The sequence below is a fragment of the Protopterus annectens genome, chromosome 1.part2, assembly GCF_019279795.1.
Source record: "Protopterus annectens isolate FY-2018-M chromosome 1.part2, PAN1.0, whole genome shotgun sequence".
Classification (NCBI taxonomy): domain Eukaryota; kingdom Metazoa; phylum Chordata; order Ceratodontiformes; family Protopteridae; genus Protopterus; species Protopterus annectens.
Window position 1 is genome coordinate 261,037,647 of NC_056727.1, and position 25,067 is coordinate 261,062,713.

A 25,067-nucleotide genomic window follows, 5' to 3' on the forward strand; every position below is an offset into this window, starting at 1 on the left:
TGAAGAAAATGTTGAAAGATTAACAGTTGGCATTATGAGTCTACAAGATAGTTGAGGTTATAACTTGTAAAGCCAATGATAAAGCATGGATGGGAAAATGTCAGAGATTAATAGATAATATAGCAGGGAACCTGAAGGGCGAGAGAGGTGGTAAAATGGAGAGAAAGGGCTGGTCGGAGTCTGTGACAGTAAGTAATGTAACAGTGCCTTTTCTATCATAACAAGAGCAAGTGCAAAGGTGGGCAAAAGAAACACCCCAGCCTAAATGTTGCCATTACTGTAAATCCAGTGCATTCCACTCAATTAAAAAGTAGAAGCGCCAGACAGAAAAGATTGTAAACTTATCTACAAAGACTGTGTCAGGAAACGAACTGAAAATGCAGCATATACCCGCAACCTAAGCTATGAGTTAAAAGTGTAAATACAGTCTGCCACTTAGGCTAAGAGTTGAAATGGTCAGATAAGAGACAGACCACAACCTACCTGCCACATAGGCTGTGTGCATAGGTTAAGTAGCACAACCTACCTGCCACCAAGGCTGAGTGCATAGGTTAAGTAGTACAGCCTACTGGACACCCAGGCTGTATGCATACATTAATTAGCACTGCCTAACTACCATCTAGGCTATGCGCATAGGCTAACTAACATAGCCAATCTGCCACCTAGGCTGTGTGCACAGGTTAAGTAGCACCACCTACCTGTTATCTAGGCTGTGTGCATAGGTAAATAGCACAGCCTACCTGCCACACAGATTGTTGCAGTAGTAATAGTAGTAAAGAGGATGACATAGCTGGGAATCCAAGAAAGTGCAGCTAATTTACACTTGGACAATAAAGTAAACTGATCTAACAAGAGATGGAAGATATCAACCTATCTGCCACCTAGACTGTAGAAGCAAAAATGCAGAAAGAAGAGCTTTTATGGTAGGCAGTAAAAGACTGACAGGAAAGATGATCTGGCAAAAGCAGAAGATGAGCAGCCTAAATACTACTTAGGCTTTGTGCAAAAGTTAATTTGCAAAACCTTTGTCCCACTTAGATTGTTGTAATAATTGTGTAAGGAGTGAAATAGTCTGGACATAAGTACAGGCCAAAGGTACAAGAGCATAAGGGTAAGAAAAAGGTGAAAATAGTTGAGTAAGATGATGAGGGCTCTAGTGAAGGAAGAAGTAGGAGAGAAAAATGGGAACTGCTTATCTGAGAAAAGTTCTGTTTAAACAAAATTGCTACTATAACGGTTCACGTCTGTAAGCGAGGAATGTGTAAAGGAAACAGGGAAAAACAGTGAGAGAGAGAAAAGTGCAAGCAGAAGCAAATGTTTACAGCACAGCTGTAAGGAGAATGAAGACAGAGTTTGCCTTGAGAAGAAAAGGGAAGCACTTAGCTAAAATGAGACCTCAGATCTTAACTAAGTTAATTATAAGAAAGTGTTGTTATTGATGGGTTAATGTTTGACAAAATGTTATGTATAATAAGGATAGGTGCTGATGGTGCTATATTAATCATGATGTAAAATACAATATGTTGCTAAGAAATGCTAGTAGTTAATAATGTTATACTGCCTGACTGGTGTGATCAAGAAATTATAAGTTATGAGAGTAACACAGTTGAAGTTTAGACAGAAAAGAACATAAGTTATCAGGAGTTAAGATGTCATGATTTTTGGGAGGATAATGTTGAGTTGCGGGTCTGTGTTTAATTCCTGAACAGAGGCTAGGTCTGCTGGGTAAGCTTTGTCAGGATCAGAGAAAGAATCTATTGGAAGTAGGCCATCTGAGTGATATAATAGGAATAGTGATGTATTTCGTGATGATATAAGAGGTGGGTGGGAATTGGGGGTAAGGTGGTGAGTGAAGCGAAACCCTGCAAAGGCTTGTAGAGTGGAGCGGGGTTCCCCTTTATTTAGTAAAGAGTCCTTAATGTGCTACGGAAGAAAATAGTTGGAGTATACAGATCAGCTAGAGAAGTAAAGGAAGTGAGTTAAGGAAGAAATTACTCTCAGGATACATTAATTGGTGCAGCATAGCTAGCTGAGTAAGCTAAGGCCTACAACTAATAGCAGAAATAAATACTTTTGTGGGAGTGGTGCATCACACTTCTCAGTGAAAAGTTTAGCTGGCAGAGAGTAGCTATATGAAAAGCCTTAACTTACTAAAAGCTACAGTAGTGTAGCTTTTAACATCCTTTTTTTAAACAATCTGTATCTGAGACAGCGCACTATATGAAGTTTTTGTAGTGAAACAGCTAGGACAATTTGGGATCTTAGGCACTTGCGCTACCTAGCCTGTTGGCTTTGCACTACATAAAATTACAGGCCAGACAGAGAAAAAGTGGCAAATTGTAGGAGAAGATGGCAGGAGTGGGAGAGGGTAAGGAAAAACAAAAGTTTATGATGTTTATTTGTATTTGGCAGCTTAAGCTGTAGTCATCGTGGAAGGGATTTTCACTGTTCTAAAAAGTTAAGTGATATTAATTATGAGGGTGAGTTGCCAGGCAGAAACAGTCTGTAGTAAGCCAATATATTACATAACTATGATGACAGAGAGACTTTAGGACTTAGTATATGCATTACATTACAAAACAAAGCATAGGAGGGCTGGTGGTATTACCTTCCCAATGAGACTTGAACTGACAAGCTAGTACTGTCATAGGAGCTATCAGCTGCACAGGTTGAGAACATCAACGTGATACTAAAGGAACATGCCCCGCATGGTAGAGAGGTGTTGAGCAAACTGGAAAGGGAAGAATTTACTGTCAGGGCAAAGAATTGAGCAGGTAGAAAATGCAAAAGGGTCTCACCCTATTATCAAAAATTCAAATGTTCTTTATAGACAAAGAAATTGGTAGTATAACTTTTGGAATAAATTCTGTTACCCCCCCCCCCTAAACTTTGTTCCTTGAGGGATACAAAAAAAGCCCACTTGAGTATTGGAAGGAGGTAGAAATGTGAAAACATACAGTGAGACGGAAAGAATGTAACTGTTCTCTTAGAAGGGAAATGAAAGAGAAGTGAATTCGTTTGTATTAACTCTGTACTAAATTAAGAAAATGTTAGCAGTTCATTAATCTTAAAAAGAAGTGTGCACAAGTTAAGGTACCATTTGTCAACAGTGATTCTGCTGCTGTGTTTGTTAAAAAAGGGAAGGTAAAAATTCAAAAGACAAAAGTCACTGAGGTGGGATTAAGAAGATTGAATTATGTTGTGTTGGTCAGGAATGTGCTAGAATACCGGCAGCAAATTGAGGGAGTAAATAAGACATGGATATGTGTCCGGGATGAAGTACTTAAAGCTATGGAAAAGCTATGAAGAAAAATAATGCATAAAGAAAAGGTCAGTGTGCCAGTCGCACTTGCTGACAATGAATAACATCCTGACTACAGCATAGCTGACCAAAGGTCAATTAATGGTGGCTGATGAAACTGGCTTACCCATCCTGGGGGGAGATGGAGGCATATCTGGCCACATACTGCATAAGTCTCTTGGAGGAGAGGATGGAATGCAAATACTTGGCCTGGCCTGGGACTGGGAATTAGGTTCACTAAGCTGTAAATGGGTGGTAACCATGAAAAGTGAGTTTGTAGGAGAATGCAAGAACATGGGGAAGGTATTATGGATTTCCACAATGATGTGGTTTCCATGTCCTTCCACCCATGGATGGGGTTAGGTGACTATAAATGCCCTAATGTACAGAATGCAAGTATTGCCACAAAATAGCTTCATGGCTGCGTGAATGATGGCCTCTTCTAGACAGCTCTCACACAGATATTTCACGAGATCCCTGGGTATCAGAAAAATTGGCCATATCCAACTGAAGGGAGGCTCAGTGGTTAGTATACATTGAGCAGAAACCAATTAGAAAAACAATAGAAGACCAGCATCATGAAATAATATGTTTGGTTAGCAATTCCAGCAAAATATATGGTCTGCAAGAGGTAGAAAGGAGGAAATGGGGAGTTGGTGGAGCCTCAGTACAAGGAGCCCGGGAAAAAGGCAACAAAGATGGTAAAGCAGACACTGAATACGAAAGGGATTTGGCAGAAGAAACCAAGAAGGAAAGTCAGGGAGTTTTAGGTACAAAGCAGAAAGAAGAAAAGGACAGACAAAATTGACCAAGCTGAGCAAAGATGTAAAGGCAAACACAGAAGAATGAAAATGTAAAGATACTGAATGACTACTTTGTTTTAGTCTTTGCAAAAACCTTAAGTGGAGGATACCATGTTGAGTAGGAAGCAGGGTAGACTGGACAGATCAATGTACAGGCACCAGCATAGAGGAACAGGAGATTCAGTGGAAATGGCAGCAGGATGTAAAGAAAAGACTTGATGGACTGCCTCACAGACTCCTCAAATCCCTGGGCAGTGTGTGTTGGCATACCCCCTGATAAATGTTAAAAAAGTTATAAAATATGGTTTGAAAAATCCTGTATATGAGATGTGAAGAAGTACAGAAGAAGGGAAATAGAAAAAGAAGTGATAAGGAAAATGGAAATGGAAGTAAAAGAATATAAGATAAAGTTATGGAAAATAAAGTTGATGCATGTAATATTTATGATAACTGGTGACTTCAACAAAACTGATCTCAGGAAGGTGCTACCCAGTTACTACCAAATTGTGGATATTCCCACAAGGGGAGCAAATATTCAGGACAAGGCCTACACTAACATAAAAGGGGCATACAGAGCTGTACAACAACCAAACCTGGGTGGCTCTGATCACATCTCAATAAAACTAATCCCAACTTGCAAACCTCTCTTGATCAGAGATAAGACCACTGTGAAACAAATTAGGGTCCAGCATGAAGGAACCATGGAAAGTCTCAGGACCTGCTTTGAAACCATAAACTCGGATGTCTTCAGGGAGGCAGCCATGGTGAACAATCTGGTAAACATAGATGAATATACTTAGACAACTATGGCTTAAATATCCAAATGCGTGGAGGATGTAATGAACATCAAAAATATTAAAGTAAAAGCCAACCAAAAACCATGGCCAAACAGCAAGGTTACAAATTGCTGAGGGCAAACAACAGTGCTTTCAGGGCAAATGATAAGAATTCTAAGTGTGACAAGGACTAATCTAAAAAAGGGCGTCAAGGAGGCCAAGAGGGAGTATGGAAAGAGGATACAAGGATGCTTCGAGGATGCAAAAGACTCAAGAAGCCTGTGGCATGGTATTCAACAGCTAACTGACTACAACACCATGTCAGCTCAGTGCGATCATACCACTGAATTTGTGGACAATCTAAACACATTTTATGGCAAGTTTGAAGAGAAAAACAACCCAGAGGCTGTAAAGATTCTCAATAACCAAAAGAAGGCAGTACTTAACTTCAGTGCTGTGGATGTATGGAACCAACTGAGAAAAGTGAACCCCAGGAAGTCTGGTGGCCCTGATAACATTCTGGAGAAAGTATTGAAAGGTTGTGCAGACCAACTGAGCATAGTCCTAACAGACATCTTCAATACCTCGCTTGTCCAGGAAAAAGTACCAGCATGCTTCAAAGTTATCAACATAATATCTCTGCCCAAAGAAGCCAACCCCACCTGCCTAAATGATTACAAGCCAGTGGCCCTTACATCAAATGTAATGAAATGTTTCAAAAGACTAGTTAAAAGGAATTTGACTACAGTACTACCCCAATCATATGACCCACTGCAGTTTGCCTACCAGGCAAACAGATAAACTGCTGATGCCATTTCAGTGGCACTTCACCTCACATTGGAGCATCTTGAAAAAAAGAACGACTATGCCAGGCTATTGTTCATAGATTTCAGCTCGGCATTCAATATGGTGATTCCAATGCAACTTACAGAAAAGCTAATCAACCTTTGCATAAATAAAGAGCTGTGCAACTGGATCCTCGATTTATTGACTGGAAGACCACAAAGGAACTGTTCTGGTAACAACACTTCAGGGAGTATTACAATCAACACTGGAGTACCCCAAGGCTGTGTTCTGACCCCTCTACTCTTCACACTCCTTACCCACAACTGCTCTGTGAAAGCTAGTAACAACCACATCATCAGATTTGCAGATGACACCACAGTGGTGGGATTCATAAGTGGTGATGATGAGAGTGGGTATAGGAATGAGGTCAACTCCCTGATTGAATGGTGCAATAACAACAATTTGGACCCGAATGTCAATAAAACAAAAGAAATTATTATTGACTTCAGAAATAGCTCTGCTATGCACCTGCCCTTCAAGATCAATGGTGAAGAAGTGGAGAGAGTCCAAACTACAAAGTTCCTGGGGGTACATATATCAGAGGATCTTTCTTGGAATACAAACACAGGCCAGCTAATTAAAAAAGCCCACTAGTGACTACATTTCCTAAGAAGGCTGAGAAAAGCAAAGCTCTCTATGAATGCTCTAATTACCTTTTATAGAGGAGCCATTGAGAGCATTATCACCAGCAACTGCACTGCATGGTTCGGTAACAGCACAATGGGCAAAGGGAAGAAGCTGCAAAGAATAATAAGAACAGCAGAAAAGATTGTGGGCACTAAGTCTTCCTACCTTACAGGAGTTCTTTGAACTGAGATGTAAAAAGAGGTCCCGCAAATACTGAGTGACTCTTCTCATCCAGCGTATGGTTGGTTCACTAAACTTGCTTCTGGTAGAAGGTTACAGAGTATCCGCTGCAGGACCTCCAGATTCATGAATAGCTTTTATCCAACTGCAATAAGACTCATTAATGCAGACATAAATCTGGATGTATCAAAACTATAATAGATTCTTACGCTCTCATTCTATTTCTTTTTTTTTTAAATACAGTAATTCTATTTATTTATTGCATACTAAAATTAATATATTCTCATTTAAGTGCAATTCCAGTTACTTCTTTATGTGCAATATCCCCCAATCTCACCTCTGTGTATAGTCTACTTTTCTTTTCATGTGTTAAGTATCTAGTAGTCAGTGTTGTCCAATGTAATAAATAGTGTACAAGCATGTGCGACAGCTACTTAGATATTTAGTTTTGTACTATAGTTATTGTTTATTCTTTAATGCCTATCATGTCTGTCTTTTTGTGTTTGTTTTCTCCTGTAAAAGAGCTGACACTCGAAATTTCATTTAGGTAGCACTTGTGTTTCCTAAATGACAGTAACGTTTCTTTGAATCTATTACCCAGAAAGAGTCGTATAACATAATTATGGAGGAAATGTATTTGCTGTATTCATGGGGTGATTTAAAAGAAGAAGTAAAGATACTATAAAGAAGAAAAAGATTTGAAGGATTTCATGAAATAGGAGATTTTTTTGTGGAAAATTCTATTGGATAAAATAACTGTAGAAAGTATTTGAAATGCAAAAGAAATTAGAACTGAGTGTAATGAAGAACAAACAACAAAACATTTTTGAAGTGCAAAAGAAGTAAACATTTTTGAGATCGATTTTGACCCCAACACTGATCCTTGATGTGTTTCGTGTTCATTGTAATATTGAGGTGTAAGACCTGATTCATAGTTTATAAAAACTACCCCATTATATAGCCATTTTTTAATGTAGCTCACTGTTTGTTTATTCATGTACTTGCAGATGCTTGACTTTGAGGTGTGAGAGAGAAAGTAAGGAATTCAAACTGTGCCAGAGATAACAAAAAAAAATCAGGCATAATTTAAATGCTTCTTTCACATGGAAATTAACTCTTACATCTGTTGTGCAGATGTATCCTTTTCCTTCATAAAGTCAGAGAAAAAAAATAATTCTGTTTACTCCTGCTGACTGAGAAGAGTGTGGCTTCAGGCCATTGGTCCTTGGAAGTGCAGGAGTTCATCCCATTATACACCATTGGGATCATCCCTTGCGAAGGCAAGAGACAGCTTTACTTTCAGGCTTGGCAGTTCCGTTCCACTTATCCCACTGGATCTTCCTCCATGTGTCTAAAAACATAATGAGGCCCTCAGGAAGTCTTCCAGTTGACATAGATATCCTGCTAAGTGTAAGAAATCCTGTACTTGGGTGGAGGTATATCCTCTGTACCCAAGGTAGTGAGTTTGTAGGTATTTCTTATCAAAATCAATGCATCAATTTAACTTAGGTTATTACACTGTCTGTGTACTTGTGTTTGCCATTACAGTGCATCAAGACCTCACTGAAAGTAGAATTGTGGGCCAACATGCTTTCAAGCAGTATTTAAAAGGTTGTACACCTTTGAGCACCACTGAATAACTTTTTTATCTTGGGGTTTGAGCTTCAAGGCTAACAAGATATTCTCTATTTGAACCTCTTGTGCAGTGGATCCAATGATTCCTTCCTGGAATATGCTGTTTTTTATGGTCATAACCTCTGTCCACAAGACATGAGCCAGTCCTTTGTTTTTTCAAAACATAAGTGCTCAAATCAGAGATATTTGAACACTAAATTTCAAAAATACTACCTTCTATTTTACAAAGGCACCAAAGAAAAGTAAATACTTGATTTTAGTGAAAAATAAACAAGAATCTTACTTTCTCCTTAATAATTTCAAACTTGGAAGTAAACATAAATAACAGGGGGTTGTGGGGGTGTAGGTACATCTTGGCATCACAAAAAATGTTTCTGAGTGCTATTGTGTGTATTCACAGCAAAATGTTTGCAGGCCCTTATTTAAAGGAGATTCAGACTCAACTTTCACAAGGATGTGGTATCCCTTAGGACCAGCCAGAGCTTCAGTATCAGAGTGGTTTCACTGCTGTCATTAAACCTGCCCATTCATCTCCCTATTTTATTTCCTCAAGACAGAGTCTTGGGAAGGGAGCAGGAAAAGTCATATCTATCACGTGTATTATCAGCTCAGATTTTATCTTGAGAGGGTGCAAGAAATAAGAAAAGTGACCTGACTTTGTTTCTCTTTTTGTTATGGATAAAGAAGGCTTGGTTGTTGCTTAGCAATGAGGCAATGAACCACACCACGGCCAGTGTAGTCAGTGGTTATTCCATCAGACATGTGGCTGCTCTAGTGTCTGTTTCTAGAATGTTCCCTTCCAGAGATTTGTACCCCTGTTGCTTTGTCAACTGTTTCACCAGTTTCCACTGACTGAACTGTGGTTCTTTGGTTATGGCCTCCTTTGCCACTTTTTCAAGATTCTGCCTTGTGAGTCTTTGTTTGCCTGTTTAGCTCCTCCCACCTCACTATGTTTATGTACTGCTAGGAATACTTGCCAACTGCTACTCACAGTGGGGACCCCTCAGAGTGAAATGTAACATATATATATATATATATATATATATATATATATATATATATATATATATACACAAGTACTCACCATGTCATATGATCTTTAAAATGGCCGTCAACATTGTGTATGTGTTACTTTCCATCATTGCTGTTGGCTGAAGTGATCCATCTTTCTGCTGCTGTAAATAAATGCCTTGGTATGTCTTAACAAGTTTATAATTTTATAACATTGTGTTTTTCCCTTAATAAGTGTATTTCCTTAGCTTAATGGGAGTAAAGCTAGATAGCCAGATATGAGGTGAATGTCTTGTGCCACTGCCATATATGACTTTCCTGCATTTATAAATGGAGGGCTCTTATGACTAAGAGCATGGTATGTACCTGACCAGGCATATCCAACAACTGGAACGTCCACAGAGGCTCCTCACTAAAAGAACACATGCCGTAAGTAAAATGTCCTATGCATACAGACTCAAGGCCCTATCCCTGTATTCTGTCTCCTGCAGGCTTTTGAGGGGAGATCTACACCTGGCATACAGGGCATTGTCAGACCCCACTCTGATGGACCTCCTGCATATCCACAAAACAAATAGCACCAGAATTACTAGTTCTAAAGATTTAAACCTTGCCTGTGGTATAAATAGGACCTGCTGGAGAGACAGGTATGTATCCCAGAGACTACTGTGTTTATGGAACAGGCTCCCCATCCATGTGAGTCAGATTTCCTCTGTAACCCAATTCAACTGCAACTTGGACAATTGGATGGGAAACTAGAAATTCATCCCTGGTTTGGCACCTATGTCTCTAATAAACACAGGCATTCTGTAAATGGTCCATCTCCCAGGCTCCTGCTTGTAAATGTTTCACCTCCCAAGCCCCTGCTTACACTTATAAAGGGTATCAGAACTTGTCAGAGATTTGGGATGCATGGCTAGGTTTAAAAATGCCCTTGTGGCTGTTAGCCTAGTAAACACCTATGAATCTATAAGACTGCAAGAATGTTTTACTGAGATAGGGTCACTGGAAGGGATGATCCAAACTGTAAGCCACCACAGATGGCCCTGTCAGTGATCCAAAAATACAGTGAGTGTCCACATATGCTTTATTTGGTTCCTTATTGAAATGATAGGACTCCAAAATGCTGAGTCCCATCAGTACTGGGTGATGTGGCTTCACTTCTTGATGGTGTCCTTGGCCTTAAACTTAGTAAAAACCTATGAAACTAACTAAACTCAAACCCATAACATTTGAAGCAAGATTATTATAATTATTTTATTTAATTTTCATTTTTTAACCAGATGAGTTGACTGGTCAAAAGACCATTTTCAGCAACAACCTGGGCTATTAAGACATAAACACATTCATAAACAGTGTTAAAGTACAATTTGCTGCCTAAATGCCAATATGACACTACACAATGGTATATAAAAAACAAGCTTGTAATCCTTTATCTTATGCAACAATTTTACTTTTTTTAAATGATCTACAGCAATGTTAAACAGGCATCTGCAGTAGTTACATGCTTACATTTTATAACTGTGTTTGCAAGGCATATTAAAGCATAGACAGTCTTATGTATTATTTACATATTTACATTTTTACATTTTACATTTGTTGACTGGGTTAGTCCGACAGCGGAGACCCAGGGAGAAAAGTTCCACAACATTACATTTAAGATTTAACAGTACACAAAAAATAATACAAAAGACTAAGGCAGAACTTAAGTCACAATTTATCTCTCTGGTCATATAATTTAACCTCTTCATTCCCTTCTTATGTCTGCATACCTGGCTCTGACCTATTTTTGATTGTGATACTTTCAGCATTCCAACTCATGCCAGTCTATATGTAATGCATGAATGCATATACTGTGTTTTTTTCAGTCATTCTGTATATAATGTCATTAATCATTAATCAAGCCAACTATGATATTCACTTTGTATATAATATGTGTATACTGCATTTTGTCATTCTTGCTGAATATAATGGCCTGTATCTACTGTGTTTCCCCAGACCGAGACTGAAATGGGTCACATGAGATCAGTGCTACCCCAGTTAACAAATTCAAAATAAAATATTTAATGTTTGGCACACATTGTGTTTGCATGGGATGGCATTTTGTGTACATGGGGATACACGCAGTGCATTTGTTGTATTGAATTTGTTTCCTTTTCTGGATTTGATGCAGTGATCCCTGAGGCGGTCTAACTTGCTGAGATTTACACAGTGTTCCTTGTCATTCCTTTGGGTATCTTTAGTCATTATCTTTTTAAGCAAGTGCAGGTGGACTCTTTTATAAGGTGATTTTTTTCAGTTTAGATTTAGAGTTTTAATGTGTTTTCTGCTGGTATATCTGATGGTATAAGGTTCCAGCTAGACTGACCCAGTTTAGAACTATAACATTTTTAATGTGTTTTCTTCTCATATATCTGATGGTGTAAGGTTCCAAATAGTGAGACCCAGTTTAAATTTATTGAGTTTGAATATGTTTTCTGATAGTATCATACGGTATAAGGTTCCAGATAACGTGGCCCAGTTTGGAGAATGCTCAGTTCGCACCTTTCAGTGAAATTCTAGTTATTTTAGTTGTTTATATGTTGGACAGAGTGGCACAGACCAGTCTTTTTCTGCAAGTCATAATCACTTATGAATTAAGTAGCATGACTTCTAACCTACTGAACACATTCTTGTGAATTTGTATGATGACCTGTTCAAGACACGGATCAGTAGAAGTATGTCAGACATGCAAGGTCACCAGAAAAACAGTATATTGATCTAGCACCCTTTACTTGAATGCCATATATAATTCAGCAGTACTTATATTATCATTCATTCATTACTTAAATGCTGTTGTTAAAACATGATTCTCTAAAATGGTATGCTCATATATAAATACTAGGCTAACTGCCATTGTAGGCCATTTTAAGCCTAGCCAGTTTCCCTTGGTGAGAATCAAACCTTGCACCTCATATCTGTGAGGTAAACACCTTGACCATTATATAAGGTAAAACCCCAGCTCCTGCATGAGGATGTGCCTGTCATACTCTCTGTTACCAATTATAGCAAAGCATCTTAGAAAATGATGGTCTACATCACATGGAATCACCCATTACCAGCAGTTCAAAAAATAGATGCGAGAAAAACAGATATAGTGGTACATGAAAAGACAGTAGCACTGATCATTGAAATCACTATACCCAGTGACTACAGTGTCCTGTGTACAGAGAAAGACAAAGTTATAAAATATCAGGATTTGCAGACAGAAATGAAAGCATTGCTGAAGAAAGATACCCAGATAGTTCCAATAGTAGTAGAAGCAACGGGTCTTATAAAAAAAAATCTACAGTTGTAGTTAGATATGTTACCAATACATGTAACCCCATACAAATTGCAGGAATCATTACTGGGCACATTGCGGGTGCTATGAAGAATACTTCTGGCTACCAAAGACTGAAACTATACTAAGTTCATGAACTTTAATCGTACTTTGACTTAGGAATGGTGCCCATTCCCATCATGGTATTAGAAACCCAAAAGATGTGGAAAAATTGAACAAAAAAAAAAAAAACAAGAAACCATGCAATTGTACTAAATGCAATAAGTGTTTTATAAGAAAGGAACAACTCACTACCCATCAGTACTCTCACTTGGGGGAATAACTTGCCTTCCAACGATGTAGAAACTATACAATGGAATCAATGCCAACAGAGTTCATAGTCATTCAGAAGAAAACTCAATTATGGCAGTAGAAGAAAATAATAGAAAAAGAAAGTCGTATGGAGCAAAGGATCGTTTGTTGTTAAATAAGGTCATAGTGGAGAACTGTAAAAAGGGGAAGAATTTAACCATGGCGTGGACTGACTATAAAAAAGCATTTCATAGTATCCCACATTCATGGATAAAAGAGTGCTTAAAAATGTATAAGATACACCTTACAGTAATCAACTACATTACAGTGACCATGAAACAGTGGCAGATCACTTTGCAATTAAGCCGTGATAAAGGACAACTTATTATTCCAGGAATAAAATCCAAAGGGTGATATTCCAAGGTGAGACTCTGTCTGGTATTCTGCCTTGCTCTTAATCCATTAAGCTGTCTACTTAACAGCTTAGGTCATGGCTATAATTTGGCTCCTAGAAAACAACAAAGTGCAAAGACTTATCTTCTCCTTGTCGGCGATTTCAAACTATAGCTCATCAGACGAGGAACTGAAAGCACAACTGCAAGTTGTCAAAACTTTTTCAGATGATATAAGAATGTCATTTGGTCTTGATAAATGTGCAAAAGCAACCTTTAAAGCAGGAAAACTGGAGCCCTAAGAAAACATCAGTTTGGGACAAGAATGTTATATAAAAGATCTTGAGCAAGAGGGTGTGTATAAATATTTGGGAACTGATGAAGCATCAGCAATAAAATATGAACAAATGTGAATAACACTTAGTGAGGAGTACTTTAGAAGACTTAAATTAATCCTGAAAACAGCATTGACATCTAGGAACAAAATCCAAGCTACAAACCAATTTGCTCTTCCTGTCATAGCTTACAGTTTTGGAGTGACTGACTGGCCCCAAAAGGTGTTGGATAGATTAGACAGAAAAACAAAAAGGATGCTTCAAGCTCATCAAATGATTTATAAAAATCAGTGCATACCAAGATTATATATTCCCCGTTCTGAAGGAAGGAAAGGCCTCCTTGAAATTGATTACATGTATAGATCTGCAGTCGTGGGACTTCACACATATCTGCTGATCTCACAAGATCCAAATGTGGTGAAAGTTTTGAAACATAAGGAGAATAAATCTAAGATGACTTCCCTGCTTAGGCTAGCAGAAGCATATCATCATCAATCAGGAATGGAAATCAAACCACAAGTGGATTAAAACCAGGCAGTAACTGAATGTGGCAAGAAAACAAAAGAAAGAATTTAAGTTGAAGGACCAGAAATGTGGAAAAAGGATAAATATAGTTGCAAGTATAGAAAACTTCTCGAAGAACCTCATGTTGATCAGGAACAAATGCAGGCATGGATGAGTAGAGGCGAATTTAAACCAAGAGATGAAAGATTAATATTGGTGGCCTAAGATAGTGGGCTACATACACGTTGGTTTACAAAGTCCAGTGAACATGTGAGAGAAACAGACAAATGTAGGTTTTGTAAAATAGAATTGGAAACAGTTGCACACCTCATTGCTGGAAGCGACATACTAACGGCAGAAGGATTGTATACTGAAAGGCATAATAATGTGGCAAGACTGTTGCACTGGGAATTGTGCAAACATTATGGTACTGAAGTGGTTGAAAAACACTGGAAATATGAGCCACAAAGCAACACAGAAGATGATGAAGTCTACATCACATGAGATCACCCATTACCAAAAGTTCAAAAGATAGATGCTAGAAACCCAGATACAGTGGCCCAGGAAAAGAAGACAAAAGTAGCATTGATCACTGAAATCACCACATCCAGTTACTACAGCGTCCTGCATACAGAGAGACACAAAGTTATGAAATACCAGGATTTGTAGGCAGAAACAAGAGCAATGTGGAAGAAAGATACCCAGATAGTTCCAATAGTAGTAGGAGCAAAGGGCCTTATAGAAAAAGACTACAGTTATATTTACATATGTTACCAATACATGTAACTCCAAATGAATTGCAGAAAGAGTCATTACTGGGCACACTGTGGGTGCTGCAAAGAGCACTACTGGCTGACATCAAAGAGTGAAACAATACTAATTTCATGAACTTTAAGCATACTTTGACTTAGGAATGGGGTCCATTCTTGTCATGGTATTAGAAACCCAAACAATTTGTTGAAATTAAAAAAAATAGGGTAAGACCCCAGCTCCTGCATGAGGATGTGCCTGCCATACTCTCTGCTACCAATTATAATCACATCCATTGTAATTAGCCCTTGGAAAACAGGGCACAAACATTCAAATATATTTTTTACACTATTATTAAGCAGTTATCATTCTTTTTCAGTAATGTTGTAATGGAACAGCACCACTTTCAAAATAATTTATATAACATTTTTGATGAAAAAGTCCACTCTCCAAGGTGCTAAATAAATAACTTAAGGTTTAGAAAAGGTTCACTTATCACATTACTTCAGTAGTTCCTTGATTTTTCATTGTCCTGTTGCCATTATTTGTACTTGTATCAATTCATGCATAATGGATTACGCCATTGCTTTTTATTTCCTTTTCGGGTCCTTGGCACAACAAAGGCATACACAGCATGAGCAGTTTAAAGAGCATATTAACATTTGTTTGTAAGGCAACATATGTTTTCTGTATATTTATCTCTGTTTTTTTTTTTTTTTTTAGCCACCATTAGGTAGATTCTCATAGGAGCAGTCAATGTTGCTTCCATGAGAAAAAGAATTACAAGAAAATGTCACCTTCCTTCCTAATCTTCTTTGCTGTATTCATTAATTGCTGTACAGTTATAGCCCAGTATTTAAAACATGAGCAGGTCTAACAAAAGTCTATCTTACAGTACTTTTTTTTCCCCTTCAGATGACAGAGTGATGGCAGAATTTTAAAAATGAGTGGTGAGGGAATTATTTTCTCCCGAAATGAGTTTGACTAAATTCCTGAAAAGGTACTGTTCACCTATAATTATGCACCTTCTTTCTGGAAACTTTGAGACTGAAATAGAATAATTTTATTCATTAGCTTTCCTAGGCTCCAAACCCTTAATATGTGGATAAGAGGTTTAAAGCCTGAAAGGTCACTTTGAGTTATTTAAAACTCAAAACTGGATCTGCATGTGATAAAACCCACTCTGTCCATTTTAGTGCAGTGAAGGCAGAACAGTTGGAAAAGTTTGAGGTGACAGAGATTAAGCCCCTGAGATAAGTGGTAGGATGCACATGGTAAGACAAATGAAGAAAGGAGAACCTCAGAGTGGTAGCCAAAGTAGTCTCAGTTGCGGAGAAGGACAAGGAGCATAGATTACAAGGGTTCAGTGACTGATATGTGAAGTAAAACAGAAAGCAATTTGCTGAACATGATTTCAAATGGACAGGAAAAAAGCAAGAGAAAATGAGAATATCCAATTAAGAAATGGATGGATTGAATGTAAGAAGACCTGTCACAGTCAAGCTTGCCAGTTAAATAAAGTAGGAGCATGGCACTGCATGGCACTGAATTGAGAGGTAGCAGGAGTTGACATGACATCCTATCCCATGTGGAAATATAGTAGAACTGGAGTTGAAGATGACGATGATGAGAAAGCAGTGGCAACTTCCCATAACCCTTCCAGTGTCTGTGAAAGACTCCACACTTGTCTTCCTGAATCAGAAGCTGTACTACTGGAAAAGTCATATTTACAGCACCTTGGCATATGTTTTCCCAAAGCCTGTGAAGTGCAGTCCCTAGTTGGAATGTATCCTCATGTCTTCCTTTTTTGAAAATAGACATATCTTTCCCCAGTTTGCCAGACCAGAAATCCTGTTCTAGCCTTTCTTGTGGCATTTAGCAAGTTGCTTAACTGGGTTGGTATCCTCAGTGACTCTATTCCTTTAAGGAACATTTTAAAACTGATTGCACAAAAAAGATACTGACTTACTGGTTACAGTTTCAACACTGATTGTGTGCCTATAAACACTTTTTTGTTGTTGTTTTTTTTTTATCATTATTTTATTCTGAAGGAGTCTCATTTTACATTAAGAGAAAAAATCATTAATATAAAGTCTTACAGATTTTATAGTTGATGCATGCAGAATACCCTGGTCTCCTAAATACTGCCACATAACAGCTCCACATGTATATCAGAATTGGTATTGCATACTTTTGTTATTTCCAATATGTAATGCCTGTAGTACCAATGGCAGCAAACAGGTGGAGATCCACAGCTACTGTAAAGACTCATTTTGATTGTAGTAGACAATGCAGATACTTTGAAATTTTACATTAGCATACAACACCAATGCAAAGCTTGAAAGTGTTGTAGGACAATGGCCTAGAAATTTAGAGTAGGCTCCCCATGGTGCCCATTAGCTTATATGGCATAAGAACATCATGGGGGCCTAGTCATGTGACATACTACCCCAAGAGCAAATTGTTTTGGAATCTAGAGTTTAATGTTCTTTGTTGTGAAATTATTGTAGGTAGCTGTCTACATTTTGAGCAGCATCACTTAGCATGGCTGGATGTCACTGAAAAGAAAATCTGTGCTCATTTCTTATTCTACTGTGATATTTTCACCATCTGTTGCTGATGATCCATAGATGGATTGTATTCTGTGTTTTATTTATTTTTTTTATCACTGAACAACTTAACTTTGTTTTGCTTCTTCTTGTCCAGGGTCATCGTCGTAAAAACTGGAAAGTCCGAAAATTTGTTCTGAGAGATGATCCTGCATATTTGCACTACTTTGATCCAAGTGGGGTAAGATTAAATGGAAGCTGTATTACATCATATTTGTCTCAAAGTCTTCCACTGGAAATAAAGTTTTCCTTTCTCAGATGTGTCCATTTCAAATATAAGACCTTTGAACACATAAAACACCTTCATAATACATGTGTATTTGATACTTCAAATTTTAAAAACAATGGTAAGCATCCATTACTGAATACTGGAGCTTTACTCACTTTGTAAAAGTGATTATACTGCCATCACTTTATGTGAAGTTTACTAAAGCTGTAGCTGAACATCTGAGGGTGTTCATCTATTCACTGCCCTCTGTGCCTTCACCAATATTTAAATTAGCAGTTCTGACAATTTAGTACTGCCTGTCTTGGTCAGTGGAAAATTTCCAAACCGTAGTGTCGATAATACTTAGAACTAAGAAAGAGAGGTATACAGGAACAGAGTCATACATTTCCAAATTAAGAAATATTACCATATTAGCAAAAGGACAAATAACCAATATTTGCATATAATGTTGCTGTAATGCCAAAAGCACAGATTACCACTGTTCAATTTTGTTGTTATATGAATGCGGATATAATATACAAACTGCATGCTTTTACCATAGCATATGAAATAATGTGTACTCCATTCTGTTTTGGCTATTTTATCTAGTGCCAGATAGTATTAACTGTCAGGGAGTGTTCTTCATGTAAGGTAATGTCATAAGCATGCTTACAAGTTGAGTAAACCCTCATTATGCTTTGCATCACCTTGCTCAAGTTTAACTCATGCCTACTAAAAAAGTAGTGCCAGCAAATGAGTTGGGAGGGAGTACTAACTGAGATCACTTAATGAATGAGGTTAGTAAAGATGTAGTAAAACAGTATGCTGAAAAATGTCAGCTGATAGTCCACAGTATCTAATGGGGGTATTAGATGATTGTAATAGCAGCAGTAGTGTAGTTAGGGTGGGTGAAAGGGGCAGACACTCCAGGCGCATAGTGCTAGGAGGCACAACCAGCAGATCCCAATCAATCTTCATTGAATTACTGGCATTCAGAAATGAATGTTAGTATTGCATTTGTTGTCAGAATTTAAGTAGTTAGCTCTTTGTATGTGGTATAGGTCAGGTGGCACGATGCCGGGGTAATCCTATGGGCTAGGCTTGTAAAGGCTCCAAGGCCATTAGTCTAGTACACCCCTATGAATTTATAAACTGAAGCAACTACTTGCAACAAATGCAGAAAGCAGTTTGCTAAAATTTAAAATAAAAAGCAAAGATTATTTTTTAGTAACATAAGTGCTTTAGCAATCCATGTACATAAACTGTAGCAAAATGCTTTCAACAAATGTAACAAGCAGCTGTCTACTAAAATTTAAGGTGAAAGAACTTTTATAGATAGATAAATAGCTTGACAGATATGTGAATAACTTAAGTTCTTTAGGGCTGCAAGTTGGGAAAGCTTTTTCGAGGGGAGGGTGCCAGAGTGGGTAATGGCCCCAGGTTACCTAGGTACTCCTCAGCATAGCAACATGACACATATTTCTGTTAGAGTGCATTTTTACATTCTGCTACATGTGCTTTAAGTCCTCCTAGAACCTGCCTGACGTCGGCTTGTGGTCTGTGCTAATGACTAAATGAATCTCTGTAAAAACATAGGACTGTTGTCCTGAATGGGCTTTCCTGAACCTACTAGGCAACATACATAACAGTTATTTTGCAGAATCCCCCAGGTAAACCTTGAGAACTTTTAATGTCTCAAGGAGCATTAATTTGGGTCTGTTTATCTGTTTCCTTAGTGGGACCTACTGAGAGTTCATTGACATGATCTGTGAAAGTATAAGTGGATATACAAGACAAATGGCTACCAAGTTCTGACCATTACCTGTATATCCTTAATGTTCTGAAATACTGGGTTGTAACACAGTGTCATACACTTGTTATCTTTGTGCTGAGAAAACAGCAATCATAAGAAGTCTTTAATGCTGTTCACTGTTAGCCATTTGACGTAAGAGGCTCAAGTGGGTGTTTTGCTTTAGCCTGTTTTGTGAACAGAAGCTATTAGAATGGTAAAAGATGTGGTCCAGTCTTCCTTTAATTTTCATCAATTTTCAGATATTAAAGCATGCTGGGGTGAGATCCTGAAATATGGTCATATACGTGCCCAGGAACATCTCCAATAGGTGCTGCTTGCACCTTTAAAGTAGTAATAGGTGATGGCTATTTCTAATGCATGACATGGGCAAACTAATACTGTTTAATACTGTTTTTCTTCCTTTTTTTTTTTTTTACATTGGAAAATATGAAACAGAAGTTCCCTGAGTTGTAAGTGAGAAATTAAAAATGCATCACTGTCTGTGATACATGCCATGTAGTTACTGAATGAGAACAGCTTTAAGGTCGTCACTGTACCTTTTCTGCAAATCTGTCATTCCCTCCCTCTCAGAACAGCAGAGGATTATTTGTTTATGTATATGACAGGCAGGCTCATTGGCAGCCCTTGTCTTGCACATTCCATGCAGTTAACATGGTAATATTGTGCTGGGATTATGTATATATCCTTGTGAGAGAAGGCTGGCCTCTGAGGTAGCACTCAAAGTGTTGCTAGTGGCAGTGATATTGCTAGAAGGAACCACAGTCTTTGAAAACAATAAGGGGCCACTTAAATTATGAGCACCTTTTCTCTGCATATTTTGTTTTGTACCTTTTACAAGCAAAGAAGTGGACTGCAAAGAATAACCTTCATTTGGACCAGTTCAATAACACAGCATACATCACTATAACTGATTGGTCTGGGAGCATAATTAAAACAGTTCCATCTGCATGATGAATCTTTCCATCTGGAAGGAATCTGTTTTGAAAAAGATGAAAAATGCATGGTTATAAAGTCTTTTTGTCTATATGAATTTCTGGGTATTTCAGCCATGTTGCGGGACTCCTTATGAGAACTGGCAAGATATCTACAAAGATGATGTAGAGGAATTATACTTCTGTAAACATGATCTTCAATAGCATCAGCAGCTGTCATGTTTTTGTTTCACTGTAAAAACCAATATACGTCACAACTTAATTATCATCTGACTATATCAAAATCTTGATTCCCACATGTGAGATATGAAGTGGTTTAGAATTAAGTATATTACCCTTATCTTGAGCTTATTGATACAAAAGCACCTTATTCTCGTAGTCCCAGTTTCCTAAATGTTGTAATCCAAGAAAAAGGCTTCTCTAATCTGTCAGAATGCATTTATCTGAATGGCAGCCTTCTGTGGTGAATTGTAGATGCCCTTTCTATTAGGTGCTGTAACCCCATCCACCGGTATAAATGAGCTGTCAAGATTTTACCCTTTCAGAATGAAATAAAATGCCAAATTTAAAAATAAATCTCTGTAACAGAATCCAAATATAAACAGGCTCTATAATAAAATTTAAAAAAAAATCATTGCACACACAAATAAATCTAACTTTCAAGATGCCAAAAACACTTGTGCTAAACTAAGCAAGGAACTCTGGACCCTGTTCAAATCACCCAAAGCCAGATATGGGGTAAAAATAGCCACACAGGCAAAGGATAACTGCAAAGCCTTCTTTAATTATGTTAGAACATCTCACAAACAATGCCCAGTACTCTGCAGAGCTAATAGCAATTGCTCGGGCCCAAAGGACAGAGCCAAACTACTAGCAAACAAATTTAGCTCAAACTTTACTCCTTCACCCCTCCAATATTCTCAGATCACTTACCCACACCTCCCTCAAATTTCCCAAAAATAAGCTCTCAAGGTGCAATCTGAAGCCAAGAACACTAAATCTATGGGACCAGATAACTTACTAGGCTGCCTACTTATCAGCCTAAAACGTGACTTGTCTGATCCCTTAGAGAACCTATTATCAGCCTTAAAACTGGTTTCATGAAAGATGAATAAAGGACAGCAGTAGTCATCCCCTTACAAAAGGTGGATGCTTGTTCAGTCAATAATTATAGGCACATAATTCTGACCAGTCTCATCTGCAAGGCTATGGAAATGATCATTATGGAACTAATAAAGAAGTATAACCTACAGGTTCTTGATCCAACCCAGTTTGGATTTGACAAGGGCAGGCCAGGTCCTGCCTACTAAACTGGGTCAACTTCTGTGAAAAAGTTAATGAAGCCATGGACGAGAGCAAAATAGTATGCATTGCATATCTAGACCTTGCAAAGGCTTTCAACACCATTCCACACTCAGATGTAGTAGATAAATTCTCCCAATTAAATGTCAATCTCTGTGTAACTCATTGGATAGAAAATGGCTTATAAAAATAACCCAGGAGGTTAGGATGAGTGGCTATATCACCAAGACCTGTCACTAGTGATGTACCCCAGGGTTCAGTCCTTAGGCCAATCCTCTTTGGCATTTACTTTTTCTAGGTCAATGTTAATGTAAGGGGTCTGTGGATGTCCAAGTTTGCAGCCGATTCAGTCTTGGTGCCAACATAAACTCCCCATAGGACACTGTGATCCTCCAAAACAGCATGTCGTGAGCAAATAGCTAGTGTCAGAACTGTGGAATAAAACTAAATACCAAGAAGTGTATAATCATATCCTTTGGCAAATATGACTTCCCTTGTAACTATCACATTGACAACACAACCCTGAAAATCAATCCCATAGTAAAGGATCTGGGAACCTATGACAACAAGGACCTGTCCTTTGATTACCACATATCAACTGTTTTAAAAAGTCTTTTTTCACTGCACGGCTTATATCTAAAGGCATCTCATCCGGGTCTGCAGCACGGCACCCATCAGGGGGATCATTGAGTATTATGGCCCTTTTGGTATGTACTTGTCCAAACATTTGAAATAGCTGGCATGGCCACAATGCTTTCTCACTAAATAAAGGGGCCTAAATTGTAAAACTATGCAGATCGTCTGAAAGCCTTGTCCCTTTTCTCAGTATTATACAGTCTACTGAGAGGTGACCTCTTACTCACTTATAAAGTTTCAACAAACCCTATTCTGCAATATCTATTACACATTTGCAAGTCCAGTGGTATCATAAACACCTGCTCAAGAAATCTCAGTTTTGCAAAATAAATGGAACACATTTGAGGGACAGGTTTGTATCACAGAGAGTACCACTTATATCGAACAGTCTTCCACTCCACATAAAGCAAAGCACGTCTCTTACTCTATTCAGATATCATTTGGATGGATAGATAGACAGATGGGTATTTGAAAAATTCACACCCAGTTCAGCACCTTGTCCCTGATGGAGAGGGCAAACATGTAAATGTTCCAGCATATCCATGTTCAGTCAATATCTAGGTTATTTTATCTGAAATATAAGGGCTAAAAACTACCATGGGAATGTAAGTCTAGGCTTCTTAAGATCTTCACGGATCAATAGTAAGTACCTATGGATCTATGGACCTATAAAAGATACTTCTAACACAGTGGGTTGTGTGATTTGTGCCCTGTAGAAACTGCATCCAACTGAAGGAGCTTCTGGTATAAGAGTACCCAAGAAACAAGACCAGTCACTACATCAGTGTCTTTTGAAGTTGTAGAAGAAATAAGAACAATGAGCAATACTGAGTCTGCAGTGGAGACAGGAACAATGAGCAGTACTGAGTCTGCAGTGCAGACAGGAAGAATGAGCAGTACTGAGTCTGCAGTGGAGACAGGAACAATGAGCAGTACTGAGTCTGCAGTGGAGACAGGAACAATGAGCAGTACTGAGTCTGCAGTGGAGACAGGAACAGTGAGCAGTACTGAGTCTGCAGTGGAGACAGGAACAATGAGCAGTACTGAGTCTGCAGTAGAGATAGGAACAATGAGCAGTACTGAGTCTGCAGTGGAGACAGGAACAATGAGCAGTACTGAGTCTGCAGTGGAGACAGGAACAATGAGCAGTACTGAGTCTGCAGTGGAGACAGGAACAATGAGCACTACTGAGTCTGCAGTAGAGATAGGAACAATGAGCAGTACTGAGTCTGCAGTGGAGACAGGAACAATGAGCAGTACTGAGTCTGCAGTAGAGATAGGAACAATGAGCAGTACTGAGTCTGCAGTGGAGACAGGAACAATGAGCAGTACTGAGTCTGCAGTGGAGACAGGAACAATGAGCAGTACTGGGTCTGCAGTGGAGACAGGAACAATGAGCAGTACTGAGTCTGCAGTAGAGATAGGAACAATGAGCAGTACTGAGTCTGCAGTGGAGACAGGAACAATGAGCAGTACTGAGTCTGCAGTAGAGATAGGAACAATGAGCAGTACTGAGTCTGCAGTGGAGACAGGAACAATGAGCAGTACTGAGTCTGCAGTAGAGATAGGAACAATGAGCAGTACTGAGTCTGCAGTAGAAACAGGAACAATACGAACTACTGAGTCTGCAATAGAGATAGGAACAATGAGCAATACTGAGTCTGCAGTAGTGATAGGAACAATGAGCAGTACTGAGTCTGCAGTGGAGACAGGAACAATGAGCAATACTGAGTCTGCAGTAGTGATAGGAACAATGAGCAGTACTGAGTCTGCAGTGGAAACAGGAACAGTGAGCAGTACTGAGTCTGCAGTAGAAACAGGAACAGTGAGCAGCACTGAGTCAGCAGTAGAGATAGGAACAATGAGCAATACTGAGTCTGCAGTAGAGATAGGAACAATGAGCAGCACTGAGTCAGCAGTAGAAATAGGAACAATGAGCAATACTGAGTCTGCAGTAGAGATAGGAACAATATGAACTACTGAGTCTGCAATAAAGATAGGAACAATGAGCAGTACTGAGTCTGCAGTAGTGATAGGAACAATGAGCAGTACTGAGTCTGCAGTAGTGATAGGAACAATGAGCAGTACTGAGTCTGCAGTAGAAACAGGAACAATGAGCAGCACTGAGTCAGCAATAGAAATAGGAACAATGAGCAGTACTGAGTCTACAGTAGAGATAGGAACAGTGAGCAGTACTGAGTCCGCAGTGGAGACAGGAACAGTGAGCAGTACTGAGTCCACAGTGGAGACAGGAACAGTGAGCAGTACTGAGTCTGCAGTGGAGACAGGAACAATGAGCAGTACTCAGTCCGCAGTGGAGACAGGAACATTGAGCAGTACTGAGTCCGCAGTGGAAACAGGAACAGTGAGCAGTACTGAGTCCGCAGTGGAGACAGGAACAGTGAGCAGTACTGAGTCTGCAGTGGAGACAGGAACAATGAGCAGTACTGAGTCCACAGTGGAGACAGGAACAGTGAGCAGTACTGAGTCTGCAGTGAAGACAGGAAGAATGAGCAGTACTGAGTCTGCAGTGGAGACAGGAACAATGAGCAGTACTGAGTCTGCAGTGGAGACAGGAACAATGAGCAGTACTCAGTCTGCAGTGGAGACAGGAACATTGAGCAGTACTGAGTCCGCAGTGGAAACAGGAACAGTGAGCAGTACTGAGTCTGCAGTGGAGACAGGAACAGTGAGCAGTACTGAGTCTGCAGTGGAGACAGGAATAATGAGAACTACTGAGTCTGCAATAGAGATAGGAACAATGAGCAGTACTGAGTCTGCAGTGGAGACAGGA

The 25,067-nt window shown here is 38.8% G+C and overlaps 1 protein-coding gene across 1 annotated transcript in view; it reads left to right on the forward strand.

Moving 5' to 3' along the window:
- The window catches only part of PLEK (pleckstrin), a 743,287-nt gene that overhangs the window by 543,579 nt on the left and 174,641 nt on the right, over window positions 1-25,067 (forward strand). Inside the window, exon 7 of the mRNA XM_044055991.1 lies at window positions 17,480-17,563. Within this exon, the coding sequence (XP_043911926.1) occupies window positions 17,480-17,563 (84 nt within the window). The remainder of the gene's footprint in view (window positions 1-17,479; window positions 17,564-25,067) is intronic.